The 22,283-nt window shown below is 41.9% G+C and overlaps 2 protein-coding genes across 2 annotated transcripts; one reads left to right on the top strand and one right to left on the bottom strand.

Moving 5' to 3' along the window:
- Window positions 1-922: 922 nt before the first annotated feature.
- On the bottom strand, window positions 923-8,831 carry LOC132895297 (cytochrome b-c1 complex subunit 9). Its single transcript, XM_060935712.1, has 2 exons — window positions 8,670-8,831; window positions 923-1,238 (listed from the first exon to the last, which is right to left on the bottom strand). The coding sequence occupies exons 1-2, from the start codon at window positions 8,808-8,810 to the stop codon at window positions 1,194-1,196; spliced, it is 186 nt and encodes a 61-aa protein (XP_060791695.1). The 5' UTR covers window positions 8,811-8,831; the 3' UTR covers window positions 923-1,193.
- Window positions 8,832-14,298: 5,467 nt separating this feature from the next.
- Window positions 14,299-22,283, top strand: rpl35 (ribosomal protein L35). Its single transcript, XM_060935711.1, has 4 exons — window positions 14,299-14,383; window positions 15,957-16,093; window positions 20,012-20,093; window positions 22,078-22,283. Exons 1-4 carry the CDS (start codon window positions 14,381-14,383, stop codon window positions 22,225-22,227), a joined length of 372 nt encoding a protein of 123 aa, XP_060791694.1. The 5' UTR covers window positions 14,299-14,380; the 3' UTR covers window positions 22,228-22,283.

The raw sequence follows: 22,283 nt of genomic DNA, 5'->3' as shown, positions 1-22,283 counted from the left end.
TAGTTAGCTGGGATAGACTCCAGCTTGCCTGCAACCCTGTAGGACAGGATAAGCGGTGACAGATAATGGATGGAATGACATATAGAGTTTCCATGATTTGCAAATTATCGCATTCTGTGTTCATTTACAGTTTAGACAGCATTCCAACTTTTTTGGAATTGGGGTTGTAACAACCGTACATCGGAACCTCGACCCCACTTTGGAATGAACTGGAATACTGACTGTGCCCCAATCACCCAACATCAATGCTTGATCTCATTAATGCTCTTGTAACCAAGCCAGGCTCCAGAATCTTGTGGAAAGCCCTCCCAGAAGAGTGGAGATTATTAGAACAGCAAAGGGGGACTAAATCTGGAAAAAGCACACATGGTGCTATGGTTAGATGTCCCTAGATGGCCTTGTAGTGTGTCTACTGTAGTGGTCATGGACATGAAGCACATCATACAGAGAGGGAATTTGCAGAATATGAATGCTGCGCTTATTAAATCTACTTGTGTGTAAACCAAGTCTTGAATGAGTAATTTTTCTCATAATAATACTGCCATAAATTACTGGACTCAAGATGCTGACTCTGAATAGTCCTTTAAAAAAAATAATAATAATTGTGTTTGAGGGGAAAACAAGCTTGAATAAAACACAATGTGCCTGCATGTTTGAGCTCAAAATATCACATACTGCATGCATCATTCTTTTTTTTATTAAAATGTTGCCCGTGATCATTTAGGGTACAAAAAAATTTCTGGCAGAAATCGTACCTGTTCGTAATGATTTTGTGGGTCCAACACTAACATTTTTTGGTGAAGCCCTGGTAAAACATTCAGCAAGGAACCAAAGGTTGAAACCTTCAAAATACAATTCTTTTCCTTATAGTGGATGCGCAAAGAATCACAAATTTTATTAAAAATAACAAAAAAGATATGAATAACTTCTTAAGTCAAGTTTATTAACACAGGTTTAAGTATACATTTACAAAATTTGAGGAACACAAGACATATGATGCAATATTCAGACAGAGCAAGCTGATGGTTCTCAGTATTCCATGATGATCAGAACACAGTCTCTCTGGATCCCAGTGCCACAAAGGATGGCGTTAAAGACGCTGGGAAAGCCAATTTCTTTTCTTCAGGAAACATGGCGAGATGGTGGTGGTGGCTGGGTGTTCCATCAAGAGACGATATTTGAGGACATTCTGCTCACTCGTCCTTCTCGTAGTTGTGTTTAATATGTTTCCAGAGTTTCTAGAAAAAGAAAATAAGAGACCATTCCAAGTGGCCCATATTAGACATACAATGCATTAGACAGGGTATATACTAGGTATGAGTCATAAATATTTAACAGTTATTCCATGAAATCGAGTCATACATATAAGCCATGCATGACGAGATTGAGTGGAATAACATATCCACATTCACTGGATTTTGAGAAACAGAGCATTTTTTTTTGCAAATTTGATAAATAAAAACTTTATACAAAACGTCTGTCAAAATAATTTCTACTTAGAATGTAAACAATCCGGCAAAATGACAGTAGCAATTTGTGAAAAATGCTATAAATCATCATTCTTGGGGGGGGAATAAATAAATAAAAATATGTTCTTACCATCAAATACTTTTATTCCATTTTTTGTTGCTTTTTATTTTTTAGGATTTTGTTTTCAAGTAAAGTTTTTATTTCATCCTTGGTTGGTTCAGCAACGTGCTCTGCCATTTTGTTGTTTTTCTTTAGCGGTTAGCAAACCAACTTAAAAGGTGCATTACCGCCACTGACTGAGCTGAAGTGTAGAACAGGAGATATTGGGGTGGGGATTATTCTCTTAGCTATTTGTTTCCTTTAAATGCGTGATGATAAAGCCACCATTTTGTTTCTCTCTACTCACGGTATATGAGCTAATATCCTAGTAATAGAGTAGCCAATCAGAGCATGTGATTGCTTATATCCAGTGAATGTGGATAGAATAATATCTGGTATTCCATATTCAAGACAGTATTAAAAATCAGAATAGTAAATTAGGCATGAGTATGTTTTAAAAGTAAGTACAGTAGTCGCATGTCCAGCCTGGCTGCAGGAAAATGCGTCATCCATGAAGCCATGTGTGGCGGTCTGCAAGTGATGAGAATTTCACCCTTTCCTTCCTGAGTAGCTGGGGAGTAATTTTGACGTGGTTTTGTGAAAAACACAACTTCAGGCCAAATTAAAAAAAAAAAAAAGTGTGTTTCCGGTAACCCGACCGATCGAGAATTTCCGCGTCGAAATTGCCGACCGTAAAGTTATTACAAATTTCCCTCGATATTTTAGTGTAAGCGGCGTTGGTTTGTCATAAGTTTTTTGTTTCAACGCATTCAAGTTGTGAAAGAAACGATAAAAAGTAAAATGTTTCGCCACTTCTATCAGCCCTCCTGCATAAACTGAGCCGAGCCGCCATTTTGAATCCTCATTCAAGGCTGTAATGCAAATTGCTTCCTCTTCAGTATACAAGTGCACTTCCATGGCAGGGAAAAACACTACATTTTGCCACCTATGTAGTCCCCTATTTATACAAATAGGAGTCATTCAGGATTCAGCCATGTTTTTGCTCGACCCAAGTTCTACAGTAGGCTAGGCTAGGCCGTCTGCTTTTAATGGAAGTAGCCTAGCCTAGGACGTTATTTTCACGTTATTTCTTGATAAGGTGTTTTCACGTTATTACATGAAAATATCATGAAATGTCGCTTCCGTAGATCATAACTCGAACTCTCGTGATATTTTTTTTATTTGTTTAAAGATTTAAAACACTTATTTTATTATGATGTGTGGTATAAAGGATTCTGTGCCAAAATACTATTTTGTAAGATGTTTTTGTGTTAATTTTTTCGAACAAAATAAAAAAAATTAAGAAGAAAAAAAAAAAGAAAAAAAACTTTCCTACCTACCGACCTTATTTTAGTATTTCATGTTACTGGAAACACACTTTTTTTTTTTTGGCCTCACTTCCCTAGAGGCCGTTCATGACTGAGAAAACTAAAATTGAGGTAAGCGGAGCACATACGACGGCGTAAAGTCACTCATCTGGGAGCTACTGCAAACTAGAGGTTTAAGTCTGGATTAAAATAAAATACTAATACTGCAGCTAAGTAGTAGTAGCCTATGCTTAGTATAAAGATGTAAACTACTTTAAGCCTAATTTCCCCATCTATCACAGGCTCAAACATACAGTGAGCATTTTTTAAGTCTGAGCCATACTGAGTCACTAGTATGACTGAAGTTGCTGTAATGTAACTTTACATGTGCACTGCATGGACCAGTTAACAGACAACCTGTCTCAAATACCCCATTTTTTTTTCTTTTAATTTCAGCCATCCCTGAGGACTCCTTGAAGCGATATTTCACCTACATTATTGAAGTGATAAGAACGGCAAAGACTCGCGTCTGACGCTAGCAGCGTTCAAGATAGCCGGTATCGCATTGCAAAATGTGACCAGGTTTTGAAGAATTGCTAATCAATTTCCCAGTATATCGCACAGAAATGCGATGCAAAAAGTAGGCCAACTTCTCTAAGAAAATTAGAAGCTTTCCTTATTTCCTAACATTCCCAGGGTAACTAGGTTAGTCAGTCACCGACTGTCCAGCAGGGGATGGATGGATAGATAAATAAATTAATTAAACAACATGGAGACAACGGTTTTCCACAATCGCGGTAAACGGACAGAAAACACGGAATTCCAGTATTCGAAACGGAATGTCCAAAAAGTTTATTTGCACAAATACAAACTATTTAGTTTTAATCAAATAAGCCATTACGGTGTCGGACTTTGCCTTTAACTTCGTTGGGGCATTATAAGTTAAACATAAATCGCATTATTCATGAAATTTATTAGTACACCAAAACCTTTAAGGGTTGTTTTACAGTCAGGGTACGCAAGCTAAAAATCACATTTAACAATTATCTTCAATATCAAAAGGCTTGACTAAATAAACTTGGTTGTTTATTGTAGCCCTGTGATAGCTCCATTTACCATGCAAAAAAAATTTGGTGATAACGTTATTTTTGGTGAATGTATGGCAATATATGTCATACTTAGCAAAATTACTCGTGTCATTTAGAAAAAGTGCTTTTTTGACCACAGGTAGCTCCAAAAGGGATGCACTTAAATCATTCTTTATACCATAAAACAAATATTTGGTTCCATATCATTGGAAACATAGTTAAGTTTTAATGTTGAATGCCAGTAAGTTTTCAGACTATTTTGATCAAATTAGTATGTAATTGTGTCAAAAAAAGTGTCCTCTCCGAGACAGCTAATTTTTCAATATAAAATAACATATCTAAAATGATTTTCATTCTAAAATGTGGTCAAGATATTGGGACATAAATATTAGAGACAACTAACACAAAGCTTACAGCCTTAGATTTCAAAGCACTATGGAAGTAGTGGATTCTGAATTGTCAAAAAAAAAAAGTCCTCTCCGAGAATCACTTCATTTGTTTCTCCCAGCCCTGCTTAAAGCTACACTTAATCTTCTTTATCTTATAGCAGATTACACAAAACTACCATACACGTCAAAAAAATTACCTGAAATCTGTTCTTTAACTTGTCCTTCACTTAAAAACTGGTACAAGAACCAGTTTGAATCAATTTGAATTTTGGACCCCTGTGACACAAACTTTGTACCCTGATTGTAAAACAACCCTTAACATTACTCAGAACTCTTGATCACAAAATTAGCTTTAAAATGAGGGCTCAAATAGATGACGTTCCTAGCTGGATATGAGTAATGTGTAATGACCAAAAATGGGTCTTAAAGCTTGCTGTAGTAGTTGTACCATTACATTTGCATATTAGCAATGTTTTATTGCAGTGAGCCTTTATATCATTGTTGTAAACTTGTCATAAGACTCATGTCTTTATTTTCTGTCACTCACACATTTATTGCATAATATACATTGAAACAAACAAAAAAAAAAATGCTACACAATTTTGGAATTGCTACACACAAAAAAAAAAAATGTTATCTTGAACACTGGATGCTAGTGTTTATTATCAATAAATTTAACAATAACCACCACAGTGACAGTTTTCCTCTATATCTGTACAAACGTACATGCCTTTGGCCACATTTCATACATTTTTCCTCCCCTCCCTCAGTGAAGTTGAGCTTTTTCCAAGTTACACAGCAAACTAGATAAACAGTGACTTACGCCAGATATACGCTACATTTACAGTGGTCTTTTAAAATAAATTACTAGCCACACTACAAAATTATCCCAATAAAACCTTGTTGAATTCTCCAATGGACTATTCTGTGTTCTCCATGTTGCATTATAGGATGAAGATCATCTGACAACAAACTGCCAATTAAAGGTAGACTGCCTTTCAGATTTTTCAAGTTGAGGTCATAAAAAGAATTTTCCCGACATCCAATTACTTTTTGTTTAGTCGACCCAAAGCTACTGAATTTAAATCACAGACTTCCAATTTTATTCGTTTTTTTTTTAATAGAATAATTAATGAATTTAGGGCCACGTTGCCCTAAATTCTGCGCTATTTTTTTCCTGCTTCACCATGACACAATACAAGATACTATGCCATGCATCATGTGGTGGGCTTTCCCCGTTCGCCCAAGTCACTGTGGGATACAAATTTGAAACAGGAGAGGAAAACGGAGGACGCGAATAAAACCTGAAAGACCGAATACAGTAACAGAAAGCAAGAAGACATTATGTTGCGAAGGAAAAGAAATGCAGGACCAAACTAATAAATATCGGCGGTCAGCAAGCACCTTGGTGTGATCAGCTGTTTGTTTAGTGACAGAATGATGCAACTGTTAGTGCACGGTCAAGGTAAACCTGTAGATGGCAGTACTGCAACACTAGATGCCAGCTGCCGTAAAACCCAAAAGAAGAAGAAACAGGTAAACTTGTGAATGTGCACATGGACTTCCTCTGTCTGCTTGACTGCCCGAAGCGAATGATTTCATGCACATTATTTGCTATGGGAATCCCCTCAAATTAAATAACTTCCCAGCCACAGAATGGCCTTTTTTGAATATTGCAGAAATAAACATATGACAAATGACCAAATTTCAGAGGGAACTAAATTTCACCGATTTTATGAAATCGAAAGGCCATGTAGCTTTAAAGAACATGACTATGTTCTGCTTTCATCATTGTCGTCATCATCGATCTGCACTCGTGCAGAAAATGAGATCACAAACAGAAACATTATTCAAAGTGAACTTGAGGTTATAAGGATATTTTTTTTTGGGTCCATCAAGTTTTGCTAACGGGCGGCACAGTGGTGTAGTGGTTAGCGCTGTCGCCTCACAGCAAGAAGGTCCAGGTTCGAGCCCCGTGGCTGATGAGGGCCTTTCTGTGCGGAGTTTGCACGTTTTCCCCGTGTCCGCGTGGGTTTCCTCCGGGTGCTCCGGTTTCCCCCACAGTCCAAAGACATGCAGGTTAGGTTAAGCGGTGACTCTAAATTGACCGTAGGTGTGAATGTGAGTGTGAATGGTTGTCTGTGTCTATTGGCCCTTTTCCACTACCCTTTTTCAGCTCACTTCAGCTCGCTTCAGCTCACTTCAGCCCGACACGGCTCGCGTTTCGACTACCAAAAACCGGCACGACTCAGCTCGCTTCAGCCCTGCTTAGCCCCTAAAACTCGCACCGTTTTGGAGTGGGGCTGAAGCGAGCCAAGCCGTGCCGACTGAGGCTGGGGGCGTGAGCAGACACTCCCCTGTGCACTGATTGGTGAGGAGGAGTGTCCTCACATGCCCCCACACGCCCCGCGAGCGCGCTGGGATCTGTAAACACCGCAAACCCGGAAGAATAATAATTACGAATTACGAGAATTTCTGAAGCCTTATGCGCCTCGCCTCATCTATACGCTCTTGCCAGTATCTGTTGGCGTTGTCGGTGACAACAAGCCACAGCACCAAGACCAGCCACACTAACGACTCCATGTCATCCATGTTTATTGTTTACTCTCCGGGTCGTGAGACTACCGCTTAAAAGCTCACTGAATCAGTGACATACAGAGCATCGTGGACGAGTTCGCGGAGCGCAAGGCTCGTCGTATGCCCTTCAAATAATGCGCGCAGTAGGCTATTGATGTTTTATTATGAACCATGTACAGTATGTCACCTAATGTTTTTTTGTTTCTGAGTTACATGTTCGTTTGAAGGACTTAATGTACAAACTAACATAGTTGCACCCCGTAGTGTTGAAATTGGTAAACACAGTGCATTCAGTGAGGTTTGCACCGCCCTCCTTTTATTTCTGACTCTTCCTGTCACCGTTGCAACCTCTGAGCGCTCATTCGTATGCCCTTCAAATAATGTGCGCAGTATAGGCTATTGATGTTTTATTATGAGCCATGTACAGTATCCTAATGTTTTTTGTTTCTGAGTTACATGTTCGTTTGAAGGACTTGATGTACTAAATAACATAGTTGCACCCGGTAGTGTTGAAATTGGTAAACACCGCAGTTGCGGACATTTTGTAGCCTAAAATGATGTTATGATAAGCTTTAATAAAGGGCCCGGTCATTTGCCCCGCCCCCGGCCCGGCTCTGACTTGTTCCGCCACTGTCACTGATGTCACTGTTTGCGCTGCTTAACGACGTCACGTGACGTCCACCCACTTTCGCTAACTCCACCCAATGTGTCCACCCACTTCCAGCCAGCACGGTTCAGCGCGGTTGTAGTCGAAATGCAACTCCAACAGCCCCGCTCAGCTCGACTCAGCACGGCACGGCTCAGCCGCGTTTGTAGTGGAAAAGCGGCATATGTGTCAGCCCTGTGATGACCTGGCAACTTGTCCAGGGTGTACCCCGCCTTTCGCCCGTAGTCAGCTGGGATAGGCTCCAGCTTGCCTGCGACTCTGTAGAACAGGATAAAGCGGCTAGAGATAACAAGATGAAGTTTTGCTAACATTATCATTGCCACTAGAGTACACTGATCAGCTATAACATTATGACCACTGACAAGTGAATAACATTATCTCGTTATAATGGCACCGGTCAAGGGGTGGCATATATTAGGCAGCACAAGAACAGTCAGTCCTTGAATTTGATGCATTGTTAGCAGGAAAAACGGGCAAGTGTAAGGATCTGAGTGACTTTGATAAGAGCCAAATTGTGATGGCTCGATGACTGGGTCTAAGCATCTCCAAAATGGGAACCACTGGACCCCCCAACACCAAGTACAGAGCTTTGATCCCCTCTCTATCCAGCCTCAATCAGAAGCCTCCACCATATGAATATTTTAGTATTTATTGATAAATTATTATATACTTACTGTACAAGAACACTGCACATAAGTAGTGGGATGAAGTCATAAATTATGTATTAATGGCTATAAATATTCAAAGCGCTTTAATGTTTAATATCTCTACATGCAGTTGTATATAAAATAGCGAAGCGTTTAGGATAAGGTGGAGTATAAATTAATGAACCAACTATAGACAGATAATTAACTAACTAAATAACGTTGTTTCAGGCAGAAATTCGGCTTTTAAATGCTCCCCACTGTATTCTGTTATTCTGAACACAGTGATGAGAGATTGGAGTGTAATCTGGGACTCAACCTCAACCGCGTCCTCTGATCCGAACACTAAGGTCAGTCTTCCGCTAGCTTTAGCTTTAGCTAAATGGTCATGGATAGTTGAATTAAAACACGCAGGGGACCAGACTTACCCCCCGGTTTAAACTTTCAAATAACGCATCTCCGCCCTGGTCGAACACTCGCTCGAAGAAAACGGCTCCCACCATGATGGTGATGGCGAAAGTCGATGTTCTTCTAAACAGCAGGTTGTAAACGTTCCTCGTCAGCGCCATGATATTCCGCGTATCTGCAAGGAAGGAAGAGGCGGGAACATAAACGAGTCTCCTCCAATCAGAAAAGAACAGACTGGAGCGCTCATAGGCTCGTCAGAGTGAAGCCCGCTGGCCGCCATCTTACCACTCCCATCGCGGAACGGAACTGTCATTTAGACTACTGGAAGCTAGTCTAAATTGGACAAGTTATTTATGTAGTTGGTGTGAAAAATTAGAAGAAAAATGCCTACAAGTGCAGCAGTGAACTGTACAAATCGGTTGTGGACAGACATTTCACCTGTGATATATATACAACCGCGATTCCAAAAAAGTTGGGACAAAGTACAAATTGTAAATAAAAACGGAATGCAATGATGTGGAAGTTTCAAAATTCCATATTTTATTCAGAATAGAACATAGATGACATATCAAATGTTTAAACTGAGAAAATGTATCATTTAAAGAGAAAAATTAGGTGATTTTAAATTTCATGACAACAACACATCTCAAAAAAGTTGGGACAAGGCCATGTTTACCACTGTGAGACATCCCCTTTTCTCTTTACAACAGTCTGTAAACGTCTGGGGACTGAAGAGACAAGTTGCTCAAGTTTAGGAATAGGAATGTTAACCCATTCTTGTCTAATGTAGGATTCTAGTTGCTCAACTGTCTTAGGTCTTTTTTGTCGTATCTTCCGTTTCATGATGCGCCAAATGTTTTCTATGGGTGAAAGATCTGGACTGCAGGCTGGCCAGTTCAGTACCCGGACCCTTCTTCTACACAGCCATGATGCTGTAATTGATGCAGTATGTGGTTTGGCATTGTCACGTTGGAAAATGCAAGGTCTTGCCTGAAAGCAACGTCGTCTGGATGGGAGCATATGTTGCTCTAGAACCTGGATATACCTTTCAGCATTGATGGTGTCTTTCCAGATGTGTAAGCTGCCCATGCCACATGCACTAATGCAACCCCATACCATCAGAGATGCAGGCTTCTGAACTGAGCGCTGATAACAACTTGGGTCGTCCTTCTCCTCTTTAGTCTGAATGATACAGCGTCCCTGATTTCCATAAAGAACTTCAAATTTTGATTCGTCTGACCACAGAACAGTTTTCCACTTTGCCACAGTCCATTTTAAATGAGCCTTGGCCCAGAGAAGACGTCTGCGCTTCTGGATCATGTTTAGATACGGCTTCTTCTTTGAACTATAGAGTTTTAGTTGGCAACGGCGGACGGCACAGTGAATTGTGTTCACAGATAATGTGCTCTGGAAATATTCCTGAGCCCATTTTGTGATTTCCAATACAGAAGCATGCCTGTATGTGATGCAGTGCCGTCTAAGGGCCCGAAGATCACGGGCACCCAGTATGGTTTTCCGGCCTTGACCCTTACGCACAGAGATTCTTCCAGATTCTCTGAATCTTTTGATGATATTATGCACTGTAGATGATGATATGTTCAAACTCTTTGCAATTTTACACTGTCAAACTGCTTTCTGATATTGTTCCACGATTTGTCGGCGCAGAATTAGGGGGATTGGTGATCCTCTTCCCATCTTTACTTCTGAGAGCCGCTGCCACTCCAGGATGCTCTTTTTATACCCAGTCATGTTAATGACCTATTGCTAACTGACATAATGAGTTGCATTTTGGTCCTCCAGCTGTTCCTTTTTTGTACCTTTAACTTTTCCAGCCTCTTATTGCCCCTGTCCCAACTTTTTTGAGATTTGTTGCTGTCATGAAATTTCAAATGAGCCAATATTTGGCATGAAATTTCAAAATGTCTCTCTTTCAACATTTGGTATGTTGTCTATGTTCTCTTGTGAATACAATATCAGTTTTTGAGATTTGTAAATTATTGCATTCCATTTTTATTTACAATTTGTACTTTGTCCCAACTTTTTTGGAATAGGGGTTGTATATAGGGGCGGCACGGTGGTGTAGTGGTTAGCGCTGTCGCCTCACAGCAAGAAGGTCCGGGTTCGAGCTCCGTGGCCGGCGAGGGCCTTTCTGTGTGGAGTTTGCATGTTCTCCCCGTGTCTGTGTGGGTTTCCTCCGGGTGCTCCGGTTTCCCCCACAGTCCAAAGACATGCAGGTTAGGTTAACTGGTGACTCTAAATTGACCGTAGGTGTGAATGTGAGTGTGAATGGTTGTCTGTGTCTATGTGTCAGCCCTGTGATGACCTGGCGACTTGTCCAGGGTGTACCCCGCCTTTTGCCCGTAGTCAGCTGGGATAGGCTCCAGCTTGCCTGCGACCCTGTAGAACAGGATAAAGCGGCTACAGATGATGAGATGAGATGAGATGAGATGAGATGAGATGAGATGAGGGGCGGCACGGTGGTGTAGTGGTTAGCACTGTTGCCTCACAGCAAGAAAGTCCTGGGTTTGAGCCCAGCGGCCGGCGAGGGCCTTGCTGTGTGGAGTTTGCATGTTCTCCCGTGTCTGCATGGGTTTCCTCCAGTTGCTCTGGTTTCCCCCACACTCCAAAGACATGCAGGTTAGGTTAATTGGTGGCTCTAAATTGACCGTAGGTGTGAATGTGAGTGTGAATGGTTGTTTGTCTGTGTGTCAGCCCTGCGATAATCTGGTGACTTGTCCAGGGTGTACCCTGCCTCTCGCCCATAGTCAGTGGGATAGGCTCCAGTTTGCCTGCGACCCTGTAGAACAGGATAAGCGGCTACAGATAATGGATGGATGGGATGGTCCTAGAGTCTGAAGGAAGAGTGGAGAGGCACGGAATCCAAGGTGTTTGAAGTCCAGTGTGAAGTGTCTGCAATCTATGATGATTTGGGGTATCATGTCAACTGCTGGTGTTGATCCACTGTGTTTTATCAAGTCCACTGAGCAACAGTCCAGTTCTTTCTCTCCTTATCCCAGGTAAGACACTTCTGACGTTGTCTCTGGTTCAGGAGTGGCTTGATATTAGGAATGTGACAGTTGTAGCCCCTTTCCTGAAGACATCTGCACATGGTGGCTCTTGATACACTGACAGCCTCAATCCACTCCTTGTGAAGCTCTCAAGTTCTTGAATAGACTTTTCTTGACAATCCTCTCAAGGCTGCGGTCATTCCTGTTGCCTGTGCACCTTTTTCAGACAGCCTTTTCAGCAATGACCTTCTGTGGCGTACCGTCCTTGTGGAGGGTGTTGATGATCGTCTTCTGGACAACTGTCAAGTCAGCAGCCTTCCCCATGATTGTGGTTGCGTGTACTGAACTAGATGGAGAGATACACGGTATTTATACTGTTTTACTCAAACTCGAAATGAAATATTCTAATAATTTGAGATACCGGATTTCTGATTTTCATGAGCGATAATCATCAAAATTAAAACAAAAAAAGCCTTAAAATATTTCACTTTACATGTAATACATATAGAATATATAAAATTTTACCTTTTTGAATTAAATTACCAAAAAAACTTTTTTATCACAATATTTTGAGATGCACTCATACAAATCTTAAAGTGCATATCATGGATAAATTCAGGAGCAAGAGCAATGTAATTCTCCTATTTTATATTAAACTTTGGTCAAATATCTGTCACATTTTGCATTTTGTGCAATTTTTTTACCTTGCGCAATACCAGAAAAATTCAGTTGAAATCAAGCCATTTGAGGCGAATTCGTCCGCCTCTGAAAAAACTTGGCATTTGGATTTCCCGGCAAACACTGATCTTCGTGACGTCACGTGCGGGACACCTTCCTCTGAATCCTACGTCAGCATTGGTTTGTTAATGAGAAAACGACCTGGTGGTTTTCTGCAAATTTCTTCAACGTTATCACGTAATTATTAAAACAGTTAACAGATGTATTGTAGGAGGGTGTAGCAACACCAATCTTGATGGGATTAGTACTCATCGTTTTCCAAAATACTGGAGAATGAGGGAGAAATGGGAGCGCTTCGTGCGAGGCACCCGGAAAAACTGGCTACATGCTACAGACTACAGCATTATTTGCGGTGCTCACTTCACAAGGCCTGATGACTTTGAGAACTATTTGCAGTGGGAAATGGGCTTTGCGAGGCAACTTGATCTGAAAAAAGACGCAGTTCCATCTGTCAGAATGCCCAAAGCAACACCGTCTCCATCTGTGTCAGCGTCACCAAAGGAGCCAGCCATGTTCGTCTCCCCTGACAGAAGGCGAAGTGCCGCATCCACTTAGGCCCTCGAAGCCGAGGACCGAGCAGAGCCGAGAAAAAGACCAAGAAAATCGGCAATTCACAAGTTGACTGTTGCCAGGGTAAGAAATAATTCTGACATCTCATTATAGTCTTCATCCAAAGGTGAAGTAACATTGCGCTCAGGTGACAATTCCATATTTCAATGCAAAATCGCTAGCTGCTAAACTTGGTCTACACAGACTGTGCACTGAAACCGTGCAAGCTCTCGCAGCCTGCTGGCGGATCTGCAGGTGACGTCATGAATCTGGCTCCAGACTCCCTTGGGATTTTTCCAGACGCACTCATCTCATCTCATTATCTCTAGCCGCTTTAGCCTTCTACAGGGTCGCAGGCAAGCTGGAGCCTATCCCAGCTGACTACGCGCGACAGGCGGGGTACACCCTGGACAAGTCGCCAGGTCATCACAGGGCTGACACATAGACACAGACAACCATTCATACTCACATTCACACCTACGGTCAATTTAGAGTCACCAGTTAACCTAACCTGCATGTCTTTGGACTGTGGGGGAAACCGGAGCACCCGGAGGAAACCCACGCGGACACGGGGAGAACATGCAAACTCCACACAGAAAGGCCCTCGCCGGCCCCGGGGCTCGAACCCAGGACCTTCTTGCTGTGAGGCGACAGCGCTAACCACTACACCACCGTGCCGCCTTTCCAGACGCACTTTGTTATTTTATTTTTTTCTGCTGTAGACAGGGGCGGCACGGTGGTGTAGTGGTTAGCGCTGTCGCCTCACAGCAAGAAGGTCCTGGGTTCGAGCCCCGGGGCCGGCGAGGGCCTTTCTGTGCGGAGTTTGCATGTTCTCCCCGTGTCCGCGTGGGTTTCCTCCGGGTGCTCCGGTTTCCCCCACAGTCCAAAGACATGCAGGTTAGGTTAACTGGTGACTCTAAATTGACCGTAGGTGTGAATGTGAGTGTGAATGGTTGTCTGTGTCTATGTGTCAGCCCTGTGATGACCTGGCGACTTGTCCAGGGTGTACCCCGCCTTTCGCCCGTAGTCAGCTGGGATAGGCTCCAGCTTGCCTGCGACCCTGTAGAAGGATAAAGCGGCTAGAGATAATGTGATGTGATGTGATGCTGTAGACAGATAGCCTTGTGCAAAATTACCCTTCTGGATGAGTGTGTAAAGGGACATACTTTCATATAAAAAAAAAAAACCGAAATTGGTCCAGGATATGCACTTTAATGGCCTCATTCCTACTCCTTTTGGGTTAAATGACAGTTGCTATCCATAGTGTTGCATTACTCTGGCTTCCTTCCACTTGTAACAAGCCTTCTTAGTTCGTTTTCCTGTTAAAACCCTCCTCCCCCGTCTTCATAAAGAAGATGGTATGTTCCATCCGTAACCCGGTAGATGTTCCTGTTTGACCTCGTCTACTTCCTTTCTTGTGGCGGCCGTCGAGTATAATGGTGAGGGTTTTATGGCAACTTTTTAATCTAAAGTAATCTTGTTGATTTAAAACCCGAAATTGTTCAACAAAGGGGTTTTGTACACGGGTTTCCACTGTTTTAATGATGGAATGTTGTATTTTGTGCGTCGAGTGTGTGAAATTGTCATAGTTTGATAGTTTTTCTGTTTGCTTATAGCTTAGCAGCAGTGAGTGCACTCCGGCCCGGTGAGCTAGTCTCTAGTTGCAGCTCTTAATCAATAAGGGGGGAAAAAATCGCGTTTGCGAGCAGTTAGTTTGTCTATAAATCATACAGCTAGTTTACAACGTCTAAAATATCCATTCTTTTGGTGTTTGGAGTTTTGAGTCAGGTGGTAGTATTAGCCGGCGAGCTAACGATATAATGTGAGTTCAATTCTGAATGATGGCCCTCAGAAAGTCAAGTGAATACATCAGTAGGACTTTTACAGTGTTTGGACAATTGGCACTTTGGTCCTACTGATGTCTTCACTTTAATTTCCTCTGAGGTAATGGTTCATTGTTTGTTTTTAAGGATATTGTAAGGTGTGTGATTGTTGAAATGGCCTGAATGCCCGTACCTGAACTGGTTCTGGTTCTGATTTTAATTCCAGGATTTAAGTTCATGACAAGGTCAATATTAACTAATTAATTGAGCGTGAAGAGGACTTTATGGGAAAATATTAGATCTCAGTCTGATGTTTTCCCATAAAGACCAAGCAAAAGGTTAATAAGTTTATTATATGGTGCTTTTTTTTTTTTTTTAAACCCCTAAGATTTAAAAGAGATGGTCATTGATGCTGCTTTCAGTCATGTCGTATTTTCAAGATTCAAGATGTTTATTTGTCATATACACAATAACAGACACAGCGGTTTATTATTGGGTAATGAAATTCTTATTTTGCAACTGCCCGACCAAACTATGCTTACCAATATAAAAAGAAATATATAAATATAAAGTGCATATGGAATGTAAAATATAAAAGTAGAATGAAAAATGAAGAAACGTTTAAAAAAAAAAGTTTCTTCATTTTTCATTCTACTATTATATATGGCCTGTACCTGAACTGGTTCTGATTTTAATTCCAGGATTTAAGTTCGTGACAAGGTCAATATTAGCTACTTATTAATTGAGCGTGAAGAGGACTTTATGGGAAAATATCAGATCCCGGTTACTATTTGTAACATAGTTGAGTTACGCATGCAGAATAAATGGCTCACGGTTTCAAAACTGAATTTATTTCACTGCTCTGACAAATGTTCTGAGAAAGATAAAATGTAATCTATATTGGTTTATTTTTCAACAAAATGATGGTAGGTAACGAACGTTTTTTTTCCCCGAAAGCCGGCACCTTGGAAAGGTCAGTCCGTAATCACCTACAGGCATTCCAGGAAAATTCTGCCTGCCAAGGAACCAATCGGAGTGCATGAGTTTACCAGAAGTAGCTCGTGCCATATAATAAAAATAATTAAGCAGAAAAATCATTACATTATGTTGCATTCTGGTTATAGAGGACCAGAGGTTGGCTTTCCTGGCCTAAACTGATGTGTGATATTGTTTTTTGTGTCTGTTTTAGGCAAAGATCAAGGCCAGAGATCTGCGTGGTAAGAAGAAGGAGGAGCTGCTCAAGCAGTTGGATGACCTGAAAGTAGAACTCTCCCAGCTTCGAGTGGCCAAGGTCACTGGTGGTGCTGCATCCAAGCTTTCAAAGATGTAAGCTGTGTGTGAGTGAGGAGTGTGAGACAGACAGTCTTCACTAGATGGTGTAATCTAACTTCACCTTCTCATGCGTGTTCTTGTGCTGTCATCACCTGAGAACTTTCTCATGAGGTCGTAAGTCATTTGTTCAGCCTTTTGGAAAAGGGAAAAATCGCAAAAGTAACTACAGATCTGAGACTAGGCAATTTTTTTTATGTAAATGTCTGGAATTAATTTGCCACTGCTAATCCCACACAGAGAACCTTAAGTAGTAATGCCAGCAGCGCTTGCCATGCAGGAAGCGCCTATCTGTTTACATAGTAAATTGCACATTTTCGATAGCCATGTACCAACATAAATGCATTCAGCTTTATAAGAGGTGGGTATTTTATAGGGAAAGGCCTAAATTTTCAGAATATGCACTCAGATTTGCAAGATACTGGTTACTTTTGACATGGCGATCTTTTTTCTGAATGTTAACGGTGAAACCGCTGGGCGTGGCCATGTTGGATTTTGGTCAAAAGCCACTGATGTGCCACCCCTGTGACATTAGACTCTAGCTCGCTTTCCATTGGTCGATGCTGGCTTAAATTGATACCAGAGGTCAGGAACAATCATGACCCCTGGTCGCAGGCAAGCTGGAGCCTATCCCAGCTGACTACGGGTGAAAGGCGGGGTACATCTTGGACAAGTCGCCAGGTCATCACAGGGCTGACACATAGACACACAACCATTCACACCTACGGTCAATTTAGAGTCACCAGTTAACCTAACCTGCATGTCTTTGGACTGTGGGGGAAACCCACGCGGACACGGGGAGAACATGCAAACTCCGCACAGAAAGGCCCTCGCCAGCCACGGGACTCGAACCCGGACCTTCTTGCCGTGAGGCAACAGCACAAACCCTGGTGGGCCTTTTTGTGGTAATTTTGGTCAAACCGGAAGCCGCCCAGAGACCATGGAAGTTCTAGTCATGGTCAATAGATCTGTATCCTTCTGTGGAAAGCAATAAAAATATTGGATTCTGGAGGACAGAGTAAAAAAAAAAAAGAGAAGGTTCAGGGATGTTAATCATTGTCTTGAAGAAGTCACATTTGATTGAAACGTAATACATGGTGCTTTTCAGCGCCACCCTCTGAAAAGTAACCTGTGGAACTATGCTGCCACCTTTTGCCTTGTTGTGTCATCACATGCAATAAGGGGCATTTGTATGCCAATTAGGCGAGTTGTAGAGAAGAGAATACAGTCAGAGAGCACAGATTTAATACTTTTTAAAAGGAATCTATATAGATTTATTATCCTTAATGATCTTTAGTTGGGTTTGAATGATTTGGTACAATGGCCAGCAAAGTACCTACGATCAACAGTTCTGGTCATGCCATTGCTCAGTTGTTGAAGGTGATTTGAGTAGTTTATGCCAGGGGTTTTCTAATGGCCCTTTTCCACTACCCTTTTTCAGCTCACTTCAGCTCGCTTCAGCTCACTTCAGCCCGACACGGCTCGCGTTTCGACTACCAAAAACCAGCACGACTCAGCTCGTTTCAGCCCTGCTTAGCCCCTAAAACTCGCACCGTTTTGGAGTGGGGCTGAAGCGAGCCAAAGCGAGCCGACTGAGGTTGGGGGCGTGAGCAGACACTCCCCTGTGCACTGATTGGTGAGGAGGAGTGTCCTCACATGCCCACACACGCCCCACGAGCGCGCTGGGATCTGTAAACACCGCAAACCCGGAAGAAGAATAATTACGAATTACGAGAATTTCTGAAGCCTTATGCGCCTCGCCTCATCTATACGCTCTTGCCAGTATCTGTCCGCGTTGTCGGTGACAACAAGCCACAGCACCAAGACCAGCAACACTAACGACTCCATGTCCTCCATGTTTATTGTTTACTATTCGGGTCGTGAGACTACCGCTTAAAAGATCACTGAATCAGTGACGTACAGAGCATCGTGGACGAGTTCGCGGAGCGCAAGGCTCGCCGTATGCCCTTCAAATAATGCGCGCAGTAGGCTATTGATGTTTTATTATGAGCCATGTACAGTATGTCACCTAATGTTTTTTTGTTTCTGAGTTACATGTTCGTTTGAAGGACTTAATGTACAAACTAACATAGTTGCACCCCGTAGTGTTGAAATTGGTAAACACAGTGCATTCAGTGAGGTTTGCACCGCCCTCCTTTTATTTCTGACTCTTCCTGTCACCACTCTGAGCGCTCATTCGTATGCCCTTCAAATAATGTGCGCAGTATAGGCTATTGATGTTTTATTATGAGCCATGTACAGTATCCTAATGTTTTTTGTTTCTGAGTTACATGTTCGTTTGAAGGACTTGATGTACTAAATAACATAGTTGCACCCGGTAGTGTTGAAATTGGTAAACACCGCAGTTGCGGACATTTTGTAGCCTAAAATGATGTTATGATAAGCTTTAATAAAGGGCCCGGTCATTTGCCCCGCCCCCGGCCCGGCTCTGACTTGTTCCGCCACTGTCACTGATGTCACTGTTTGCGCTGCTTAACGACATCACATGACGTCCACCCACTTTCGCTAACTCCACCCAATGTGTCCACCCACTTCCAGCCAGCACGGTTCAGCGCGGTTGTAGTCGAAATGCAACTTCAATAGCCCCGCTCAGCTCGACACGGCACGGCTCAGCCGCGTTTGTAGTGGAAAAGCGGCAAAAGTGTGGGAGAGTCCCCCCCCCCCCCCCCCCCCCCCCCCCCCCCCCGAGAGCAAATAAACAACAGTGCCCCCCCCATTTTTGTTGTTGCTATACTTAATGTTCCATTCGTATTTTTAAAAAATGGTTGTACACTTTTTTTTTTTCTTTTACACATTTTAAACATCTGTGCTTTTTTTTTTTTTTTAAACATCTTGTTTTACACATTTTAAACATCTCATAGCATCGTTAGCTAGCACCTCTTGGCAGACAATACACTGTGGCAGTGGAACATCTTCAGATCCAGTCCATGAAAATCCAAACTTTAAATAATCGTGGTCATACTTCCTTCTTTTTTTGCTTGGCCCAGACACTGTCTCCTCACTCACTGTAGCTTTAGGTACTAAAAATCGATCCATTTTGTCTCTGGCAAAGGCTAGCTGAAGTTCGCTAAATGTCCGCAATTGTAACTTTATTCTGGTTTATTTTTCCTCACGTTGCACCCCCCCTGAAGAACTCTGGTGCCCCCTAGGAGAGGTGCGCCCCACACTTTGAAAAGCCCTGGTTTGTGCCATCTCACTATGCAAATAATGTAATTAAATTTCAAAATAAATACTGAAGCAAATGGTTATTTTTAAACTCTGAGCAACTGATAGATGTTTAGGGCACAATAATTGTTCCTGAAGGCGCTTTTAATTTACTTTCTCAAGATGGATGTATATTGCTGGAAGTGGCCAAATAAGGCTGGGGGGGGGGGATAAGATTTCAAAAAATTGATGATTTCAAACAGCTGTAACTTCTGTTCTATTTAACCGGGGGGAATGAAACCAGATTTGAATTCAGAACTTCATACTCTCTTGGGGGCGTCTTGGCTCAGGTGGATTAGGCGCCACACCATAAATCCGGGGACCCGGGTTCAATTCCAATCCGAGGTCATTTCCCGATCCCTCCCCATCTCTCTCTCTCTCTCCTGCTCATTTCCTGTCTCTACACTGTCCTATCCAATAAAGGTGAAAAAAGCCCAAAAAATATCTTAAAAAAAAAAAAGAACTTCATACTCTTGATATGCCATGCTCCTTGAGTGCACCTAGATTTAAAAATGGCCTGTCATTGCTACCTTAAGTCTGAGAAATTTTTGTCCAGAAATTTCATAATTTTCACAAATTTTAACTTTCAATTCAAGTCAAATTCTGCTAATATTTTAATGATTATGGTGTCTGTGTGCTGACTTTAATTCAGTGAACTGTGTATGATTATGTATGTTTGTGTCTCTCTAGTCGCGTTGTGCGCAAGTCCATCGCCAGAGTTCTTACTGTCATCAACCAGACACAGAAAGAGAATCTGAGGAAGTTCTACAAGGTGAGTGTAACATGGGTGAAATGTACTTGGTAAGGATTGACGGGCACCTTGCATTTATTTCACCTGCAACACACAGAAATGCATCTATGGATGCTGTTCAGGTTGTCTCCGAGAAGGTTGAACTTGTGGCATGATGATGAATTCTAGACCTTGTAAGAAAGTGTGTACTATAAAAAAAAATTATACACACTATTTCTCAAACCAGTCATGTGGCAATTTTTTTCCCCTTTCCCCTGCACTTCCCTTCTTGCAACTTTAGTGCCTACCTGAAATTCAGATTTTACTGTTTGACTCGCAAAAAACGGAAGAAAAACTTGTAAATGTCGTCTTGGTGAAAGTGTGAACGTGCCATAACTGATCCCCGGGTATTAATTGTTATAGAAACAATAACTTGGTGAAATGAGGGCATTAATAAAAACCTGTGATTTAAGAGCCAGTGCTGTTAAAGAAAATTATACTCCAGTGCAAGTGAAAGCTCAGATCTGATTGGCCAGAGGGTACAAATTATTTTCATGCAACAGCATGGCTTGGGAAGTAGTTCTGGCTTTAACATGAACATGGTTAATGTCAATGTCACACATGGACCTGTATGGCAGACATGTGGTCGAAGATTTAACAGATTTTTATTGAACATGTTTAAAACACAAGTTGATATGGTGACATTTTCTGAGACATTTATTTCACTTTCATGGAAAGAGTTGCAAATGTCTAACAGTCACGGTGCTTTGCGAAGTTTATCAGGTCGAGGAGCTTTCTGGTTTCTTGGTAAAATGGCAAGCTGTTTTTGAAAGAGAGAGCCTGGCAAGGGAATGACTATCGTAGCTATAACGTGAGAATAGGAGCTAACTTGTTTCTCTTCAATGGTCCACAATATTAACCGATGTTACATGGAAACAATTCTGTACATTAATAAACTAAATGTTGTAATTGTTAGCAAATCGCCTGTTGGAAGCGGAATTACACACTCCAGACTGTGCTGTTATAAGAAATGAATGCGTTTCTGGAAGTTTGTTATTCTTTAATCAATCACATTCGAGAATTTAGTGATGTGATACAAAAGGACACACTTTATATTCAAACATCACTACTGTGTGTTTGGGAAGAGGAACCGCTTCTCAGGTTCTTTGCTTTGCTAACTTTAAAGGTAGAACGTTGGAGTAGCTTAGTAAGAACAGATTTAATATCTGGACACCAAGTACTGGTGGAATGTTTTAGCAAGATGATCACCCAGCGCTACTCCTGCATCAGTGGAGTTAGTGTGAATATTCTCTTGCTACAATAATCATGGCTGCTTGCTGCAGCGTCTCAGACACACATCTGCTGTGGGTGGCCTACAGTTTGCCAAATCACTTTGGTTTAAACGTCCCTTCTCAAAAATGACACACGGTAATGTTGGAGTGGAACTTAAGCACTGGGCTTTTCATTGGATGATGGAGAGCTCAAATTTCAATTCCATGCGCTGTCGTGAACAAGTGTAATGCACATGTGGGGTGGGTTTGAGATTTTATTTATTAATTTATTGGGTGAAGGATTGCCTATGCTCTGTCAGTGCTATCAAGAAACAATCCTTAACAGATGTGGTCCATTTTGCATGTTTACAAATCCAGCAGGCATCTGAAATTTAGACCAAAAAAATGGGTGCAAGCGACTTTCGTCAGCAAAGTTCAACCTTCTCTGGGAGTTGTAGAGCGATGAAGACTGACAAGTGTTTTTAAGTTTATATTAAATAGCTCGGATATTGAGATGCAGGAGTATTTAGCAGCTCCTCCGTTGTAAGAGTCTCATCTCTTTGCTACATCACATATGGGCTCGTCTTATTGCACTTTGAAAAGGGTCATGTAGCCTGGAGCAGCATTGAATTCAAGTGAACTTTGTGCAAGGTGCCAAATCCATAAGGAAACAATGACTTGCTTTTTTTCCCCCCTTCCTTTTGGGGGGGGGATAAACTTTTTTCTAACCATTTTTCTTTTTCTTCTTTCTTTAGGGGAAGAAGTATAAGCCTCTGGACCTGAGGCCCAAAAAGACTCGCGCGATCCGTCGGCAGCTCACCAAACATGAGCAGGGCCTCATGACCAAGAAGATGCAGAGGAAGTCACGTCTGTACTCCATGCGCAAATTTGCTGTCAAGGCATAAGGCTGTCTTTTTTTTTTTTTCCCTCTTGAATAAAATGTCCCACCCCTGGACAAAGA

The sequence above is a fragment of the Neoarius graeffei genome, chromosome 12 (assembly GCF_027579695.1).
Source record: "Neoarius graeffei isolate fNeoGra1 chromosome 12, fNeoGra1.pri, whole genome shotgun sequence".
Classification (NCBI taxonomy): Eukaryota; Metazoa; Chordata; class Actinopteri; order Siluriformes; family Ariidae; genus Neoarius; species Neoarius graeffei.
This window is presented reverse-complemented; position numbering and strand designations above follow the sequence as displayed.